Genomic DNA, 20,698 nt, shown 5'->3' with positions numbered 1-20,698 from the left:
TAGCAGACTGCCCAGAACCATGTCCATAGAGCTTTTGAATATCTCCAAGAGTTGGGAGTCTCCAAGAACGGAGACACCACAACCTGTCTGGACGATCTGTGCCAGTCCTCAGTCACCCTCACAGTGAAAAAGTGTTTCCTGATGTTCAGGTGGAACCCTCTGTGTTTCAGTGTGTGCCCATCAACTCTTTCCTTGTCACCGGGCGCCACTGAAAAGAGTCTTCTTTCCACTCTCCCTTCATATATTTCTGTGTATTGATAACATCCCTTCTGAGCTTTCTCCTCTATGCTAAACAGTCCCACCTGTCTCAGCCTTTCCTCATGTGGGAGGTGCTCCACTCACTTAATCAATCTTGGTGACCATTTGCTGGACTGTCTCCCGTGGCTTTATATCTCTCTGGTTCTGGGGAGCCTAGAACTGTGGTCTCACCAGGGCTGAGTAGAGGAGAAGGATCACCTTCCTCAACCTGCTGGGAACACCCCTCCTAATGCAGCCCAGGATACCAACAGCCCTTATTACCACAAGGGCACATGGCTGGCTCCTGTTCAACTTGGTGTCCACTGGAACCCCCAGTTCCTTTGGCACAAGGCTTCTTTCCTGCTGGTCAGCCTCCAGAAAATACTGGTGCAGGGCTTTGAACTTTTCATTGCTGAACTTCTGAAGTTCCTGTTGACTATTTCTCCAGCTTGTTGAGGTTCCTTCTCTCTGGATGGCAGCACAACCCTCTGGTGCATCAGCTGCTCCTCACAGGTTGCAATATGAGCAAACTTGCTGAGGGTGCACTCTGCCCCATCATCCAGGTCATTAATGAAGCTATTGAATGGGGTTGGGCCATTTTGGTCCCTGTGGTACACTGCTAGTGATGGATGAATGTCCTGGTATTTTGCTTGAATGATCTGGCAAAACATGTGTTAAGTCCACAGGGAAACAGTTTTGTGCTATGAGGACAAGATATTTTAATATTCTTACTGTCACATTATCTCACAATTTCCAGCAGTGCCAAAAGATGCCAGAGCAGGGGATCTGCCCTAATAAGGATGTATAGGACTTATTCATTACTAATTCGTTCCTAACAGGTTTGTGAGTTGATAAAAGTCAAAGGTATCCTAAGGTTTGAATATCAGACTTAAATAGATTTGTGCCAGGGTTGAACTGAGTAATGAGTAGCTTGTAGTACTGTCACCTTCATTATATTATCTGTGTTTAAAAAGCAGCTGTTTGTGTCTAAGACTATACCAAGTATGCATGTATAACTAGTCTTTTAAGTCTGGCAACAAATCTAGAAATTGAAGTGTATGCAGTTAGCAACCATATCATAGCAAAATGGGGTCTGTTCTCCATTTACCTTATGACATTTTAATATATTTGAGAAAGGGTAAAATATTAATATATGTATAATTTATTTAATATATAATATATAATATATAATATATTAATAATATTTTATATACTACAATATACTACTATAATATTTTTGTATACTACAATAGGGACAATAGGAAATCAGTCCTAAAATTAAATCATCTTGGTGCAATTTCCCTCCTCCCTTTCCTTAACTATTCAGTTGTCACATAACTTATCTACAACTACATAACTGTTTCTCATTGATTTTTTCTTTCTATTCTTTTTTATAAGCTGTGTACAGATAGAATTTGATTTTGCAGGTGCATTCCTTGTTCATATGTATTCATAGCGTAATTTCAGCAAGTAGTTGTAATTTGTGCTCTGTGACTTGCTGTTGAATAGTCTGTGGTAAGCATTTACTGTTTCAGCTGTTAGGGAGGACTTTGCCTGCATAGTATATTTCTGGGTTTTGATTCACTGAGTCTCTCCTCCAACTGGCTTTCTCATGAATAGAAGGGTATTCTTTGGTGCTTATTTAAAACAGACTGTTTCAGCAAACATTCCTGCCAGTATAGTTGTTGCTAGAACGTTCATGGAAATTACACACAAAAGACCTAAAATGTGTGCAGCTGAACAGAATTCATCAGGAAACTCCAATGAATAATCATGAAAACAAACATACTCAGGTCTCAACCATTTTCTGAGCAAATAAAAAGGAATCACTTCTGATACTCTGTGTCATTCTCCATGCTGCACTCTAACTGCCTCTGAACACAAGGTAGAAGTTGAGATGCCTGACAGATGTTTTTAGTGACTGCATATGCAGTTCATTTCATGCATTAAACGCACATAAACGGTTTTAGTCATCCTGTTCCTAAAGTAAATCATTACTTTTCAAAATCCATTGCATAAGTAATAGCAGACTGCTAAGATACTGTGAGTGCCATTTTGTTTTGCTCTAGTGGAAAATTTCATGCTGACAAGGTCAAGCCCTTCAGTCTGAGAGCAGTCATGTGATGAAAGGCACATCCAGCAGGAGGAGAGTTGGTAGATGGACACCTACTGTCGTCTCCTTCAGAAGTGAGGATTTGAAATGTGGCTTAGTTAGATTTAGGGGATAGAGCTGACCTACAAAGTCTGGCTTTTATTTTTGTAGACTAAAAATACATTGGTTTTGTTGTGTTTTCAAAACTGCTCCCCATTTCTTGAACGAACTACAGTAGTTACTAGCATTGTCTGTAGTTGTCCTTAGGCAGTAATACTGTCAGGGTAACACAGTAATCCTTGCATATAGTATGTACTGATTTTTAAGAAGATTCATGCTATGGTGCATAGTAAACTGGAGGCTGCAATGGAGAAGATGTAGTATGGCTGATTTTTCTTTTAGTGCAGCAAAATACTTGTGCTCTGCATTTACAATGAGGTTGAAGATGGTGAAAAAATCAGTCAGTTATAAATAGTTAACAGCCAATTTTCCACCATTCAGCCCAGGAAATAGCTTCCTTCCAGGTAGATAGCTCACATGTAATATTACTTTGCAGTAAGACATTTAGTGTTCAGATATTTTTCTATGATTGATTAATATACTTTGTTATGGAGATAGATTCTTAGGACAAAAATAATTGAGATAATCTTGGAGTCAAATTGCTCAGTAAAGAACTAGGTAGCTACATTTTCAACATATAAATCTACATCATTACCAGAGGTTGCTCGGAGGCTGCTGATGCCTTAATAGATAAGGTTTAGATAGATTACCTGCAGCACTAAACAATTTACTGAGAACAGAAAATGGGCTTCCAATACAGTCTAGATGAAACATCACAATTATTTGAGATACTCTGTAACCTTGGAAACAATTGGGAGCAGTGACATCAGCAACAATTATGTGCAATTTTGTCTTTAGTTTATCACCAAGGTAACCAGAGCAGGTTTCCCTGCTTGAAATTTTAAGAATGTCGTGGTTTGGTTTCAAGTGAGCATGCATGAAGCAGATTCTTTAGGGTCTGTTAAAATTGGATTCTGCTTCCCTTTTAAAATGATCCTTCAGGATTTAAATTGTGTGAACTCATGGGTTTGTTTGGGGTTTTTTTCCTTTTTTTCCCCTTTTCCTGTCTGAAACATCTGCAGACAAATAAAGCCTTAGTTACTATGCTAAATTCTCGAAATACTGGAAAGAAGGAAAAATCTATTTCCTTGTTGACTTCCTTTTGCTGGCCCTGAATACCAAGTATTACAGTTGCATACAGAAGCTGCAAATTTCACTGCGTTATTTTAGAGGGTGGAACTCACCCCCAGTTGAGGACACGTTGTTCCCACATCTAACTTCCTTGAGGGAAGCTCTGAATTAAAGTCTAGGTTCGCAAGAGACTTGCATTCAGTGCTGCCTGAGGACTGTACTGGGTGAGTGATTCCGTTGGACTTCCTGGCTGTGAGACATCCTTAATCAACCTACCTCACCCTGTGGTTGTGCCAGTCAGGAATGGCCTAGGATGATATTCATCTTCATACTTAATCCAGAGGGGTGGGGTTTTTTTGAAGGAAAAATTTTCCCCCCTTCTGGAAAAGGCGATGTTTCAATTGAAACTTTGTTGCATAGTGGAAAAACCTGTATAGTAGCCTTTATAATTGCTTTGTGATGGGAAAGTTATGTGGAGTTAGAACCATAATGCTGACAGGTGGAATACTCAGACCATACAGTCTCTCATCTGTGTGTGACTAAATTTTAGAAAGAGGTATTTTGTATGAAATAAGGATAAAGCTTATCCATCTATCATGGAGGAAAAAGGGGAGACTGCAAAAAAGTGGCTTTTTTTTTTGAAGTCTGAAACACTATCTCAGGTGAAAGCATATCAGTGCTCTGAATCTGTGTTCATAAAACTTTCATATTTTACCTGTGATGTCTTACTTTGTCAAACATTTCCCTTTTTGCATATGTCTTTATCCTAGATTGCTGCACATGCAAAATACACACTTGAGTTCTGTTGAGTTATTGTGCATTCAGCTTACGATATTGCAGGGCAGTTGGTGTGCAGGCAACTTGCCATGCTTTTGCCTTAGAGATACAAGTTAGAACTTGGTGTTTGAAGGAAAGTAATAAAATTCTGTTCTTGTTTGGAGTGCAGTCCTGAAGAAGTGAAACTGCATTTCAAGCCATTAGCCTTGTGGGGTTCCAAAACAAAGTTTATAGGCTATGGTTAATGTTGGAGTTCAGTAGCCTATATCACTTATAATGAATTGAGCCAAGTAAATTACGTTAGATTTCTGCATGAAAAAAAGATAATCCCTTCACGTAGTTTGGTATTGTAGAACGAATACGGCACTTAGTACATTTCATGGTACCAGAGACTTTCCTGGGATGTTATTGAGAAATAGATGCCTTTCTGAGAAATAAGATATTGATGTTCATATTTGTGAAGGAATTGATTCACTCACTGATAGAAGCAGAAGAAAAAGAAAGTGAACTTTTTAGATACTACTCACATTTTAGCAAGATTGTAATTATCCTTAGCATCATAATGAATGCATGTTGTTTATTTTATTTTTGTAATAAAAAGTCACCATATACCTGTGGGCTTTGCTGTCTGAAGTAATTTCCAGAAATATGCAATAACAAGTAATCACGCTATTTGCAAATATATTTGATGAAAAGGAGCTTTGCTTTGAAAGGTATTGATTTGCTTGTCACAGGTATCAGTTTGATTAATGTTAAAATTTTATGCAATATATTTAATCATTACTCCTGATTGGTGCAGCAATAATGCATTACACATATCTGCACGTTTGCTATTAACAATTACTGTCTTATATTTCTTTCCTATCACAGATGTAGTCATAAGTGAGAACTCATAAAATTTTTGAAGAAATATTTATTGGAGTAGACATTGGTTATAAATCTTTATAACTGCAGTATTCAGGGAGTTGATATTTCAGTGGGTTTATTTTACGATAATGAAGGGCCATTTAGATTTCTCTTGTATCGCCACTTCTCTCAGGAGTTCCTTCAGGAGGTGCAAGTTTTCGTGACTGTCGTGAGGCCAAGAAAAACTCCCAGGCAAGACACCAGGTAGTGCATTCTGTGCAGAGAGACCACATTTTACATATGAACAAACTAAAATGTAGTCACATTAAATGACTGTGCCATACTAGGTTCCCAGAGGTTACAGTAGTGTTGTTTGCAGAAATAGCATGCAGGGAGAAGAAGGTAAAAACGAAGGAGGACAGTGGTAAATAAGGATGAAGACATGGTGAAATCATCTGCAGGTTGGTTCTGTGATAAGGTTCAATATTTATATGGGGCTGAATGTGGTCTTGGACACATAGGGATACAAAGCAAAGGCCATGTTCATTTCAAAGTGCTGACTATCATGATGACTTAAGAGTCATTATTGAAAATTTACTGCAAATGAATTTGAAGTGTGAAGACCTGAGTAAATAAAGCCTTGAGAAACCTGAGCTAAACTCATAGCTGACGTGGCTTTGAGCAGAAGGTTGGAATAGAGACTTTCTGAGGTCCTTTCCAGCCTGTATTAGTCTGTGCTATGGGAAAAAGGTTCACTTCATCCATGCAGGTGTTTAAGGAGGAATTCAAATAGTAAAAAGGGTAATTTACTTACTTTGCCAGTCGGAATAAACAATCGCTGGGCTAATTTCTCCACTGTTGTTAGTAACCCTTGAAAACTTGCATTGAAAGCCTACAAAAGATATAAAACTAGATTTGGAGACTGAAAAAGAAACTGGTAAAACTGATCAAAACTAAGTGAATTTTCTAGGACAAATGTAATTATTTTTACAGAGGACTATATTTGTTCTATTGAAAAAAGTGTTAATATTTTTATAGTATACCCAAAAGAAAGTTAGAGGCAACTTGAGCATAGCTCTGGTTATCTCTAAGAGTATAAGATATTTAAGACTGGCATTTTAATCTGCTTGGCAAATGAAGGTTGAGATCCAGTGAACGAAAGCTGTATTTACAAAACAAAATTTAAAAGATACATCTGTGAGAACAGGCGAAGCAACTCTCTTACTCTTGGAAAGGGAGCACTCGCTTTTTTTTCTGTGCAAACTTTTCTTCGGTAGCTTGGGGAATGGCAGGGGAAAGAACCTGCCATTTCTCCTTTTGAGAGAGTTGGTATCTGTGCTTTGGCATCCAGCACCACAGTCTGTGAGAGCATGAGAAAAAATAGTAGTTACAGCTTTCATCTTTCTACCTGGCTGACTAAAGTGATTTGACTTTCTGCAGTTTAATTTGGTTAAATTAACCAAAATGTAACTTCTAGGTTTCTTCTTTCACAGTATAGTTATATCAGATTCCCTCTTATCAGACTGCTCACATATTAGTACAAGTGCTGGGTAAAGGTGTTTGGAATTACAGTAAGGCAGACTCGTTGGGCGAGTTGATGGTCCATGATCTGTTGCCAGCATGCAGACATGTCAGACTTTTAGAATCAGCATCTACCTGAGCTGTGTGGGGACACAAAAAGAACGGAAAACATCTTACAGTGGAACAAAAAGAGAGATGTGACTTGATGAAAGTGTAATTTTCTTCTGTGTTTAGCCATTCTACATGTTATCTAAAATTGAGTGCTCATGTCATGTCAACAAGTATATAATCACCTTAGTTCCTCATAATTAATTACTGAGAGGAAATTCAGGAAGGAAGGAAGAATTGTGTTCCGTATTATACCCCCTATTTTTATTGTAAATATATTTTTACTTCTCTATCCTGGTTTTGTCTTTGAGGATTTTGGTTTGCTTGTCTTCATCATCTTTTTATCTCCCATTTTTACTTTTTGCTCTTCTTACTGTATTTCTCCTTGGATATTTTTCTGAATCTTGGCATTGCCTTGTCTTCCCTTTTGCCAAGATGTTGCTTCCTAACTTCAGAACGCTCTCTTGTCCTCTGTCTGCTATTTGCCATTGCTTCTTTCAACTCATCTTTTTCTCTGGATCTGTTAACTTATCCAAGAGATAGTTAATAAGTTTTTATTTATATATATATATAAATAAGTTAATAAGTTGTAAGCTTCTTTTCAAAGCTTACCCTAGAATATTCAGCATGAGTTGTTGGTTAAATCTTGCATTCAAAAAAAATCATCCCTCTTGATTTTCTAGTGTTCCATGTTGTTTTAATCTGGCAGCTTTGTAGGGGTTTTCTTTTGTCTCTCATTGCATCACTAATTGCTTTGCTGCACATTATGTGCACCATTAGCGGTTCTTATCCTTAATTTATTTTAACTACCTTCATCCTTTCCTAGATTCCCTAGCTCATGTGAGTCAATATTTTTCCCAGAATATTTTTTGCTGCCCGTCCAGTTTTTTCAAGAGACATGAGTTTTAAATTAGCATCTTTACAGGTTTATTTGGATACAGTCTTACTGATATTATTGTGATTTAGTTCTGCATAAGAGAGAGTTTATTTAAATTGCTGTCATGGGACTTTTTTTTCTAATGAATGATTTTTTCATGTTTATCATACTATGTTTATTAGTCTTCACTCCAGCTATAATCTACAGGAATTCATAAGCCATACTTTTTTTTTTTTAAAGCAGACAAAAATTTAAGTGTTTTAGAATAAAGCTTATTGGATGGAGTAGGAGAAGGAACAAATAAATTCCATTCCACGTACAGTCCTCTTGCTCGGAAGGCGTATTACCTTGAAGGATAATTCCTTTTTTTTAAAAATAGTACTCTTACACATCTTGTACATTTCTATACACTTCAGCATTTATTCGGTCTATTACTTCAGAATATTTATAATGATCCTCCTAATGGTCCATTGGATATATACCACCATGAACTAATGTATTCCCTCTATATGTGTTCATTTCTGAACTAGACTGGCAGGGCTATCAGAATAATATCAGTTCATACAATGCTAAACTGAAAAGAGTAAGTAAAGTCTGAGTCATAATGTACAAAGAAGGTATAATCGTTGTTTCCTGTTAAAATGCAAGGTTTAAGTGCTTGCTTTTCAGTATTGCATGTTCAGTACCAGCCATATCAATCATATGGTCATAAACTTCCTTTATGGGGCAACTGCTACATTTATTTGTATTTCTGTACAGCATCAACTAAGAAAATGCTCCCCTCTGAAATGGAGGGATAAGATGTCTTCCTCTTTGAAAATAAGAGCTAAATTAGACAAAGAAATTAAAGAAGTGAAAGTGGCAAAACCACTTCAGCGATTCTGTGAAGCAAGTCCCCATTTTTATAGGAGCAATATAGTAAAAACATTTTATTCTTTATGGAAAGTGGGCCCCAAAAAGCATGTCTCAGTGAGTTGAAAAACCACAAGTACCCTGTGTTACCTTGTGTTCAGAGCAATACGAAGCCTAAGGGCAGAGTGACCAGGGTATGACAGGGCCTTTGCTCTGCTTTGCCATCCTGGGCAGCGGGAGGTCTCAGCAAGAGCACAGAACTGTTACCATGTTCCATGTTAGACTCCAAATTGTCTATTCTTCCCTTGGCAATCTTCCTGCGCTTCTTGAAAGAATCAGTTTGTAGCATCCTTCTAAGCCTTCCCCAAGCCAACTTTTACCTTTCCAAGAGTGGATATGCTTCACTGGGCAGTGCCTTCAGGCAGGTGACCTACTCAGGCCTCTTAAACTGGCTGATGTACAGTGGGAGTTTGAATCACATACAGTTCAGGACTTTCCCTTAGAAATTTATCTGTGAGATTTTCACTTTCAGATATAAAGAGATATTTTACTTTCCCATACAGTTCTACAAATATGCTGTGTAATTGGAGTATTTTAATATTCCAGCTACAGAAGTGTAGTGTCTAGACACCACCATATGTATTTCAGTCAGGCACAAAAGTATTACTGTCCCATTTTTATTTCTTTGGCAACTGACATTCTCCTGCTTTGCAAATTCACAGAGCAGTGATTTTAATAGAAAAGCAAAATACTACATTATACTAAAGATGTGAACTGGTTATAAATAAAAATCTTTAGTATTACTTCCACTGTTTCAATTGCTGTTAATTTGCTAGTGCCCCTTTAGCTCTCTGAGACTTCTGTGAATAAATGAGATAACAAAGCATAATTATAAGTCAGTTATACTAAATTTTTGGTTTGAAGCTTGACCACTGAAATGCACAGCTGTATGTTTTCACCTCCATCCCAAAATATTTCTGAGATAAAACGCTCATTTCTGTCTCAGTGAAGCCAGAAACTGAAACTGGAAACTGAAGAGTAAATGACAGAAATGAATGATGCCTTCTCAGATTCTGAAAAAGGCTAATGAAACCTTGCAGCTGCCAAATCGGATTGAAACCAGTGGCCTGTGAATTGCAGTGTTCAAGGGAGAAAGTCAAAGATAATCCAGATGTTCCCAAGCAGAACACTTTGCAATATTTTTTCAACCATTTTCTTTCTGTTTGTATGGACTAAAAAATTATATAACTGAGATTTGTTTGAATACATTTTCTGAAGGTTATTATTTGACCTTCAAGGTAATTTAATGTGTTTAGCACGTTATTTCTGTCTGTACTCGTTACTTGAAAGGTGGCTTTTAATTTATCAGATATATACCATTTTCAATCACAGATTGCTCATGTGATGGAGGTTTCTTAGAAGGTTTCTTTTGACAGCCTCTTTATAGTCTTCCTGAAGCACTTTTCTTTTGGCAATGCATAAAGTCAGTCTTAAAAAGGAGATTTGTGCATAATTCTCGAACTGACTACCTTTTGCCATTTATTTTTGCTCATTATTTTGCTGCCTGATGAAATATTGTAAACAGGAGATTTGTGAATAAATCTTGATTTAAGTGTGTTTGGAAGAGCTAGTTGATGTTTTGTTTGTTTGCGGGCTTGCATTGTTTTGCAGCTGAGCCCATAATTCATCGTTAATCTGCTAAGTCACTTAGTGGCAGCAAAATAGTCATGTAAAGATACAAGCAAAAAGAGACAAATGTGTATTCATGTGTTACGAAATATATAGCCATCATTCTCTTCTGAGAAAAAGTGAAAACAGATATCCAGTGTGGATTTTACTAGATCAGGAGCCTGTATTACAAAAAAGCCCCAAACTTAAAGAGTGGGTTACTACCCTTGACCTTCTCAAGTAATTAGAATTCTGCAGTCTGTTTAACTTTCAACTCGCTACAAATTTATCGTATGCTGTTGGATTCAATCCAGACTTCTGTAACTGTGTATAGCCTATGGAAAATAAAGAGCATCCATTCCAGTAAAGAGGAAAACATCAAATAAGTCTGTTTCTGTAATTAAAAGACAGTAAAATACTTAAGCAAGAATATTTTTGTTTCAGCGGTGAGGCAGTAATGTCTTCTGTTCTGCTTGCTCTTAACCAATTCTTTTCCCTCAGTAGGTTTTAATCTTGGCTTAAAACAGCATAACCTTGTTAGAATTAAGGCACTTACACATTATTTGAATAGCTATATGCCTTTGATATTCTAGAAGAGAATAAGTTGAGGTTCTATGTTAACAGTTGTGAACTAGATACTTACGCAAGAAAAACACTCCTCAGAGAAAAGGGATGGGGAGAGTGGAAAAGGAGAAACTATTTAGAAATTAATCAATTGCTAGTGAAAAAGTGTGTGGAGAGCGAATTTGGCAGAAGCATGCTCCTTCTTCCCCTTTCCCTCAATTTTTTTCCCAGGATGCACTGTACCTTTCATTCTCACAGAATAAAGGTCATTTTGCCAGTGTTCCCTAGGAGCTTGGGTAAGGGACATTACTGGAAAACTCTCTAGTGTAGTAAGGCCCTCCGATTACTATCCACTATTGGCTGTTCAAGCTTGCAGCAATGAAATAACAAAGAGAAGTCTGATGGCAAGCAAAAAAGACTTCAGGGCTTTGGGACGATTGGTTGAACGGTCAAGAGCATTCCTGTTAACAAGGAATAATATTGATAGGAACAGGCAGATCCATCAGGCCAGTGTGTGGCTCTGAGGTTGATGTAATTGGAAAAATTTTGGGGTTTATGACCATGGGATGATCTGTAACACCTGCTCTACTGAAACCTGATGGGATGCACCTATCTCAGAGGGAAAAAATGAGTTCTAGCACACAGGAGCTAGTGGGGCTCATTAATAGAACTTTAAACTAGCTTGGAAGGGGGAAAGGGAAAATACCAGGCTTACCAGTGATGAGCAATAGGATGGTGCGTCAAAACTTGAGGAAAGGAGCACTAATGGGATCCCTCAATCTGTTTCATGAGGTGTTGGCTACAATGTACCACACCTGAAATGTTTCTACCCTAACGCACACAGGATGAGGAACAAAGAGTTCAAAGCTTTGACCCTGTCCTGGAGATTTCCCAGTCACAGAATATGCCAAGTTGGAAGGGACCCACAAGGATCATCGAGTCCAACTCCTGGCCTGGCACAGGACCGTCCCCAAGAATCACACCTTGTGCCTGAGAGTATCATCCAAACTCTTCTTGAACTCTGTCAAGTTTGCTTCTGTGACCACTTTTCTGGGAAGCCTCTTCCAGCGCCCAGCCACTCTCTGGGTGAAGAACTTCTTTCTAATATCCAACCTAAACCTTCCCTGAGACAACTTCAGGCCATTCCCTCAGTTGCTCAAAACTGCACACAGTATTCAAGGTGAGGCTGCCCCAGTGCAGAGCAGAGCGGGACAATCCCCTCCCTCGACTGGCTGGCGATGCTTTGCCTGATGCCCTTCAGGACACAGTTGGCCCTCCTGGCTGCCAGGGCACTGCTGACTCATATTCAGCTTGCCATCGACCAGGACCCCCAGGTCCCTTTCCATGGCACTGCTTTCCATTCATGCAAAAGATTATTCTGGGAAGTATTGAAAAGCACCTGAAGGACAACGCAGTCATTGGTCACAGCCAGAGAAGCTTCTTGAAGGGGAAGTCCCTGCTTGTCGAACTTGATTTCTTTCTATGACAGGGTAGCCCACCTAGTTGATCAGGGGAAGCCAGCTGATGTAATCTTTTTGGACTGCAACAAAGCTTTTGATAGGTATCCTTCTGGACAAAGTGTCCAGCGTACATCTGGATAACCAGCTAATGTGATGGGTAAGCAACTGGCTCACAGATGGGGCACAAGTGAATGGCAGCCAGTCACTTATTGAGGTTCCACCGGGCTCCATTCTTGATCCAGTTCTCTTCATCATCTTCATTAACAACCTCGATGTATGACTCAAAGGAATATGAAATAAGTTTGCCGACACCACTAAATTTGGGGGAGCTGTTGACTCCCTTGAGGGCAGAGAGGCCATGCAGAGGGACCTCAGCAAATTAAAGAAATGGGCAATCACTAACCATATGAAGTTCAACAAGGGAACGTGCCGTATTCTGCACCTGGTATGGGGCAACCAAGGATATACAGACAGACTGGGGAATGAGACGCTGGAAAGCTGTGCCATGGAAAGGGACTTAGCGGGTGTCCTGGTCGATGGCAAGTTGAACATGAGTCAGCAGTGCCCTGGCAGCCAGAAGGGCCCACTGTGTCCTGGGGGGCATCAGACCCAGCATTGCCAGCCGGTTGAGGGAGGAGTGCTCTGCTCTGCACTGGGGCTGCCTCACCTTGAATATTGTGTGCAGTTTTGGGCACCACAATATAAGAAAGACATTAAGCTACTAAAGAGTGTCCAAAGGAGGGCAACGAAGACGGTGAAGAGCCTTGAGGGGAAGCCGTGTGAGGAGTGGCTGAGGTCACTTGGTCTGTTCAGCCTGGAGAAGAGGAGACTGAGGGGAGACCTCATTGCAGTTACAGCTTCCTCGTGAGCGGATGTGGAGGGGCAGGCACTGATCTTTTCACTCTCATGAACAGTGACAGAACTTGAGGAAATGGCATGAAGCTGAGTCAGTGGAGGTTTAGGCTGGATATCAGGAAAGGGTTTTTCACCCAGAGGCTGGTTGGGCACTGGAACAGGCTCCCTAGGGAAGCAGTCGCAGCACCAAGCCTGACAGAGTTCCAGAAGTGTTTGGACAATGCTTTCAGGCACATGATAGGATTCTTGGGAATGGTCCTGTGCAGGGCCAGGAATTGGACTCGATGATTGTTGTGGGTCCCTTCCAACTCAGTATTTGGTATGTACAGTCTCTAGATACAGTTTATGCCTGGTCACCTGGATAGACATGAGAATGCCATGCTTACAGATCTGGTTAAGAGGACTTAAGGGAGACTGGTGCCCAGTACAGTCAAGACTCGCACAATTCTAGCTTTTTGAGGAAAGGATGTTCAATTGCCTTTGAAGTCTCCTAGATCAAGTCAATGGGCAGACAATTGCTTTAGACCTGGAGCTATTTTGCCCAGACCCCATGCTTCTGATATTAATTCCAGTTTTGTTGTAAATCCTGTATTCTTTCTGATCTCCTGGTCTCTTGAGGCAATTGCTGCTATGGTTCCAAGCCATGGAGGTTCCATGTAGCAACATTCAGATTGGTGACACCTTTCCACTGTCCTAAAAAACACCTTCAAATGCCTGCCTCCATACACATGGGAGATATATTATTGATTCTCCACTCCTGCAAGCACTTAAACTCTACAGTTTCTGTCTTGACCTTACAGAGCTGAATACAGTACACTGCTTCCTGCTGAGTGGACTTCAATGAAATATATTACTGGAAGTCAGTCAAACTTCAGTGGACTTCAATAGGAGACAGGCGAATAGGAGACTGTTCAGGGTCTGAATTTTTCATTGAGATCAGTGAAAACCACTTACTAATTTGAATGGGCCACAAGCTGAGTGTATCAGGAAGTCTTCTGAGCCCTCTTGAGAATTACCTGGTTATTTTTGGAGGATTACCCAAGATGGGGATGCTCTGGAGTGGCAGGACTTTAAACTTGTATGAGAATTTATCAGGTATTATTAAGTGTCAATTATTCATATATTTTAGTAGAAATTTTTTTTTCCTGTAATCTTTTGTAAGCAAATCTCATTATTATGCTTGGTTGAATTTGTGCTTTTTCTATGGCTGTTTCACTTGGTGTTTTGAAATATGCATGAATAGTTTAATTTAATGTAAAAACCTGTGCATAAACCTAGGAAACTGTCAATGGAACTATTGTCTCTTCAGTCTGCTAGAAAAATAGTTCACAACATGCTTGTATGGGGTGGTGATTGCCAGAGCCTGTTCATGGTGACAGTTGTTGGCTGTTCATCTCCTAATTTCTCATTAGAAACAATGGTAGGTCAATCAGTTGCAGTTTGGTTACTGGAGGCACTGTGTTGATTTCTGTTGATAAAATGTGTGATGGTGTTTACTGGAATAGTTTAAAAAATAGTAGATGTATTTTCAGTTTTCTCAAGTTTGTCATAAATGAAAAATATTTGTTTTCTCATTGCCAACAAATATCTATTATCCATGATCTGTAATTAGGCTCACAGCTTAATGTAAAGGATGAGTGGTGCTTGCTGAACTGCATCATTGGCCTTACTGTGGTAAAATGACCAATTTTGTTTCACCAGCTGTGACTTTGGAGGCAGGTTGAATGACAGGGAGCACATAAAGCTCTACAGATTAAAATATTTCCGGCATACAACTGTGTGTGTATCAGTCAGAATTCAGCAGCAGTTCTTGCTTGATAAGCTTGCTAATGTCTTCATGTTCTAAAGAACATTGTTCTCCTGTATGGGGTGTCTTGTACAGTCTCAACCCTGCATTTCTAACTGAAGCAAAACTCCCAGTGAAAAACAGCATGACCATTGAACACAATTATAGAAAAACTCCTCACAAGGGCAATGTATCTGCCTAAGGAAATAGAGCATGTAGTTCTGTGACTAATTATGAATTATTGAAAGAACTAAAGGAAAAAGACACAAAGTTGGGAAATAAATGGTTGATTACTTGTCTTGCATCTAAAGAAGACATTTTCAAAAGACAAGCCCAATTACAGCTGCTTTTTCCAGTAATATTTCTATCTACTTCTCACAATGTCCATCACTCATAATAGAAAATAAGACTATATTGTCCTTCAGCTTCTTATACGTGTGACAAAGACAATTGAAAGGTTGCATGCAGTGTGTTCTAATTTTATATGAAAATAGTAGATTAGGTTATGTCAACAAGAGGTAGCTTTTTAGTTTTTCTACGAATGTGTTTTGAGTGCTGCAGAATCAGCCAGGTGTTGGCAAAATGCCGTGATGTTGGCTGATGCAAGTATACAAAAGCCATAGAACTCCATATGTTGGAATTAATATAGTCTGGAATCACAAATGGCCCTAGTTTGATCCTTGAGCTGAAGTGGTCAGGCAAGTGTTGTTTCTCTCTGGTTTAGCGTCTGATCACGTATGTGAGTTGTTTTACCTTTTCTCTTTAATGTGATACGAATCAAGATACGAATTACAGGTATCTAATGGATTATTAATGGATTATTAATTTTAAACTGCAAAAGACTTGGTGTGCTCACAAAAAAATGCCTAGAGGTACCTTTGCGTATTTTGTCTGTTCCTGTTACCCTAGAACTTGACCTTGAGTCTTTACTGCAGAAATCCACCTCTGGAGGTGCCATGGAAGCAGTGGTGTTTTCTCCTATCGCCACGAAACAGTTTCTGGTGTCTTAGGCAAAGTGAAGGTGACATAAGAGCTGACACTCTTATGCCCCTTTCTGGAATCATTTATGGACATGATGCTGGAAAAGGATGAGGTGATTTTTTACTTTGTGGTTAAGGTAATGTTTTTCTTCAAGGGTACTTCAATGAAGTAAGGTTCTGGTTTTGTTTATCAGCTCAATTTTATAGATGGGGTACCTGAAAAGCATCAATTTAATGGCCTAAATACAGAGGCCCACTAGTTGTATGTTTTTACTACAAAAGCACTAAGAATAACATAGTATCTTTTGTCAACAAATACAGAAGTATCAAAGCTCAGGAAGACATCTGTAGAGTTACAAATTCCTTGGTCGTGTTGATTTGGCTCAACCTGCGAGAGAATAGCTATCAGTGAGAGCTTAGCAGCTTAGTAACTTTTTAGACAAAACATGTTCTATATGGTTAAAAACATGACTTTCTCCTTTAATCATTAACCTGGAAATGACTAAATGTGTTTCCTGAATCACGTCTGCTCTGCTGATTTGTTCTTCCATGATGAAATCCCACCTGTTTCCATCATAACAGCTGCAACTAGTGTAAAGTATCTGTGTCTTTTTTCTGAATGTTCCTTGTGAGATTGTTAACAAAGCCTCCAAAACATATGCTTTTTGTAAGCACCATTGTTATCTCCATGGGAAGACTTTGAGAACAGTGTGAACAGAAAAGACAAAACTGCATGTTTCATGAATAGTAGCAGCTTTTGAAAAAGGAAATTACTTTGCAGTGAAATTCAAAATTTCACAGTAAATATTCAGTAGACGTTCTAAAAAGAAATACACTGTACTTCTCAGTACAATGGAAGTTGATGTTATCAGAATTCAAAATGTCAGACAGACTACCATTCCTGCAGCATAAAGACTAATAACATATACTAATCTCAGCTGGCTGTTCCTTAAAGCTGTCTGCAGAGGTCACATATGTGGGATGTGTGGACTGATAACCATTTAACCATTTTCATCACAGAGAAAGATGTTCTTAAAGTTTACCTTTCTTTGATAAAGGATTTTTTTTTTTCTAGAAGTGTACCTAGAAATAATTTTGTTGGGTTTGGTTTTGGTTTGTTTTTTTTTAATGCTTATGAAATAATCACATTCTGTGATGTGCACAAGCATATGAGCCTGGTAAAGGGGAGGCAACCCTGAAATATTATTGTCGTTGAAAATAACCAATTGTATTTTTTTCCCTAATGGTGAATTTGATAAGTGATGCCCATCTGAAACATTCTGGATTTCTTCACTTCATGAAAAAATTGTATTCCCTTAGTCCCTTAGAGAAAAGTAATAACACAGTCATCTCAGCAAACTTGTCAGCCTGCAGTGTAATTTGAAGGCTGCTTTTGTTTTGAAAAGATATAGATGAAAAATAGTGGTCAAGCTACACTGCAATTTTTTTCAAACCGTTTTGCTTGTATTTTTTAGAGTAATTGTTAAATGGAACTACTCTTTGAATGAATATGCATGAAAAATTCCAGACTATTGAGCAAATCAGCACTAATTCATATTGTTTATGCTGTTTGCCTTTTTGTTTTGTGAGATGTTTCCAAGCAGTGTTATGCTGTGGAATTTGGCCATGCTATAAATGAAGTGATTCCTGATACAATGCAGAATAATATTGTGTATTTCTGTTGTAGAATGTCTTATTGTGATTTTTTTCTCTGCTAGTTCAGTAATACGTGACCCTCAAATGCAGCAAAAGATAAATCTTTAAGTTTTGTAAAACACAAGTGTAATCTCAAACAGTTAAATGAAGCATCAGTACTTAGCAAATTTTAAGTTGCAGAGGAAACCTCTGAAGGATAACATAGTATAATATAGTGATTTTATGAACAGTTCCTACTCTAAGTTGGTCCACTTAAATTTGAGCCTCTTAAAATTGGTTCACTTAATATGACCTATGGGTCTTGCTTTGTATGTTTATGTAATCAAACTGTAACAGTAACAATTAGGAAGGAAAGGAATTATATGCCAACTAACGTGGAACTCATCTGAGTTGAAAAGAATTGTTCTTAGGAAGACCATCTTGCTATGTAATGTAAAAATACTGTCTGCTAAATGTCAGTTTAAAAATAGCATCTATTTTTAACAGTTTTAGAGTTTACAGTGTCATACAAACTGAATATAGATTGAAACCCAGACTGAAAATCCTACAGATGGTTGACAGTTCAGTAGTTCCTATGATATCCATACTTTAAAAGTTTTGAGCAGACTCGGTGACCTGGGGTAAAGGGCTAAAGTGGTGTGATGGCAAGGTTAATACTGCATTTTCATTTGGACTGGATTGAAAGGGAAATGTTGGGAAGTACACTGAGCTGTACTGACTACCAACTTCAAAGGTATTGACATAAAAGGAGAAGGACATGAAAAGAAAGCTGCCAGTGAATGAGCAGCAGCAAGAAAAACCCACCAGGCATCTGAAGGGGACACGTAGATGATTTGACTATTACTTTCTTAATCATCATTTTCTCCCTAGTGGAACTAGTATCATCTTTGATGATTATCCGTGGGATAATTCCAGTAAACATTAACATTTTACATCCCAAAACTTTGTTTTTCAGAAATCCTCCTCCTACTTTGCTACATCCTGAAAAATGGTGCAGAGGATTCAACCATTTCATTTCACAGTGAGTTTTATTTTCTTATAAAAACAGCTTACTCAGCAAGACCTAGTGTGCCAATCTGAAAACGGAATTTGTTTATGGAGTTGCTGCTTTTGCAGGTTTTTGATTTCAGTTTTCTTTTCATAGACTCTAGACCATGCTTCACTTTTTGAAAGCTATACAGCACAATTTGATCTTCTTATGTACTTTCTTCACAGCTTCTCTGAACTCCTTAGTTGATTTGCTTCTTGATTTTGATGGAACTAGAACAGGTTTGTAAATATACCTGATTTCCTTGATGGTTTTGCAGTGAAATTTTGCATCAAGGAGAAAAAAAGGATTAGTGATAAGACTGCTGGTCAAGTTAAAATAAGAAAGATAAGAAAGAACATACTTTCAGTACATTGTATACAGCTCTCACCAAACTAAAATATGCTTTTGCTTTTCTTTTTCTTTTTACAGTAAAACTAGGAAATCACAGTTTAGTAGTTGCTAGCAATATGTTCAAAAGTCTTACACCAACTTTTATGAGTGATTTTTAGTGTTCTTCAGTATTTCATCAGGACCTATTACAACCCAAACTGTGTAATGTGGGGAATAGTGTTATAAAACCCTTGGGAATTTTACACTGATCAAATAACCAATACTTGAACACTGCTCCTCGGTGCTGAGTCTTCAAGATCGGTTTGAAAATATGCACATCTGCATTTTGCGTCTGTTCTGTTCCTTGATGCATGTAGTTACTTGTAGAGTACAATATGCCTACCTAATATTTTTTCAGCTTGTTGTATAGTAGTGTCTTTCCATTTTAGGAGAAGTTAAAAATAGAAAGACTATTGCAAATTTTATTACTAATACGTGAAAAATATTATTTACTATGCTGATCTTTAACTGGGCAGGCAGGTGAGGTACAGTGTAATGTTTGGCCTACAAAGGAAGGCCATTACTGTTGTTGCTGCAATGTAACTCAGAATCTCTTCCAGTGCAGGTAGTAGAAGTACATTCCTCTAGAGCAAATTGACCCAGGTTCTGGTTCTCTGTAATGCATGTCCTTGTTTACTCCGCAGTGTACATTGTGATCTGTAGCAGATTCAGTGTTTAATTGCAAGGTCACCAGGTGGTGGATGAATTTCATTCTGTTGTAGAAAAACATGGGGTTTTTTGTACTTAAAGACCATAGTCTGTTTTCTGGGGGACTCTATGACTCTTGGTTTATATTCCACTTGTGCTTTAGAAAGTCACTGCACCTGGTAAATAAGATCACCTTCCTGTCTCAGAAATGTTCTGCATTAACCTTCAGTGTTGTTATGTAAGTTTTTCTTTCTTGGTATCTTCCCTTTTAGAAATCACCACTGAGCTTGAGAACAATACAAAAACTCAGTTGAACATAACATCTGTTCAGTTCAGCATGCACTGTTCATAAAACAAGTCCGATACTGTATGGCTAAACTTTAAATCTAGTCTTTTGGGGTTTTGATACCTTCAAATTGTATATTTTTAATCACATGGGTTATTGTTTACTTTTGCTTAATTACTTCTTCATAAGCAACTTTTGCAGGTTCTCAAATCTTGCTTTTCATTTTTACAGTAATGTGCACAATGAAGTAAGGAAATATGCTCATACACAGCCTCTTAATACGGAGAAATGCAACTGTAATAAATGTATTGTAGCTCCCATTAGAGAATCCTGAAGTGGAATTCTCTGTGACATTATTTGGCTCTTGGTGGGCACATGTTAGTAAAGTTGTTGATACAGAAGTTACAAGATGTTTTTATGGAGGCTTGGATTTACATTAGTGGATTTTCTAGAAAAATTTAAATAATGAAACTTTGGATATACAACTGCAAACCTTTTAGCCATTACTGATAATTGGCTCATTTATATGCATTAGTTATGCATTTGTTGATGCCCACCTTGTGACAACCTGGCTATGATAAATTAAAAGCAGTGATTGTATAAATTCCAAACTGCCTTTTATCCATATGTTAGGACCTTGCCTGATGTTTCTGTCACCCTTGTGATGAGTGGTTAGCTTTTGAATAATTTCATTATCTACCTCCTTCCTGACTCTAACGTAATTTGCATAACAAGCTTATCTAGTTCAAGTCGTGGGCCAGACCTGTGTACTAACAAAAACCAAGCATACAGCTTTGGCTAAGCATACCTTTGATTTCACTTCTGTTTACGCAGTAATTTTATTTATTTCAAGATTTCCAAACCTGGTCACTGG

The 20,698-nt window shown here is 38.2% G+C and overlaps 1 protein-coding gene across 19 annotated transcripts in view; it reads left to right on the top strand.

Moving 5' to 3' along the window:
* The window catches only part of MYO3B (myosin IIIB), a 201,511-nt gene that overhangs the window by 52,935 nt on the left and 127,878 nt on the right, over positions 1 to 20,698 (top strand). For 17 of the 19 annotated variants that reach the window (XR_004358038.1, XM_032693338.1, XM_032693339.1 and 14 more), the window contains one exon: positions 18,426 to 18,491. The exons of 1 other annotated variant lie outside the window; for it this stretch is intronic. Coding sequence is in view for 17 of the 18 variants with exons in the window: in XM_032693338.1 (XP_032549229.1) it covers positions 18,426 to 18,491 (66 nt within the window). In the remaining variant the exon portion in view is untranslated. Of the gene's footprint in view, positions 1 to 15,743; positions 15,771 to 18,425; positions 18,492 to 20,698 lie in introns of those variants that run through there. One more of the 19 variants, XM_032693354.1, reaches the window with a different exon arrangement.

The sequence above is a fragment of the Chiroxiphia lanceolata genome, chromosome 7, assembly GCF_009829145.1.
Source record: "Chiroxiphia lanceolata isolate bChiLan1 chromosome 7, bChiLan1.pri, whole genome shotgun sequence".
Classification (NCBI taxonomy): domain Eukaryota; kingdom Metazoa; phylum Chordata; class Aves; order Passeriformes; family Pipridae; genus Chiroxiphia; species Chiroxiphia lanceolata.
This window is presented reverse-complemented; position numbering and strand designations above follow the sequence as displayed.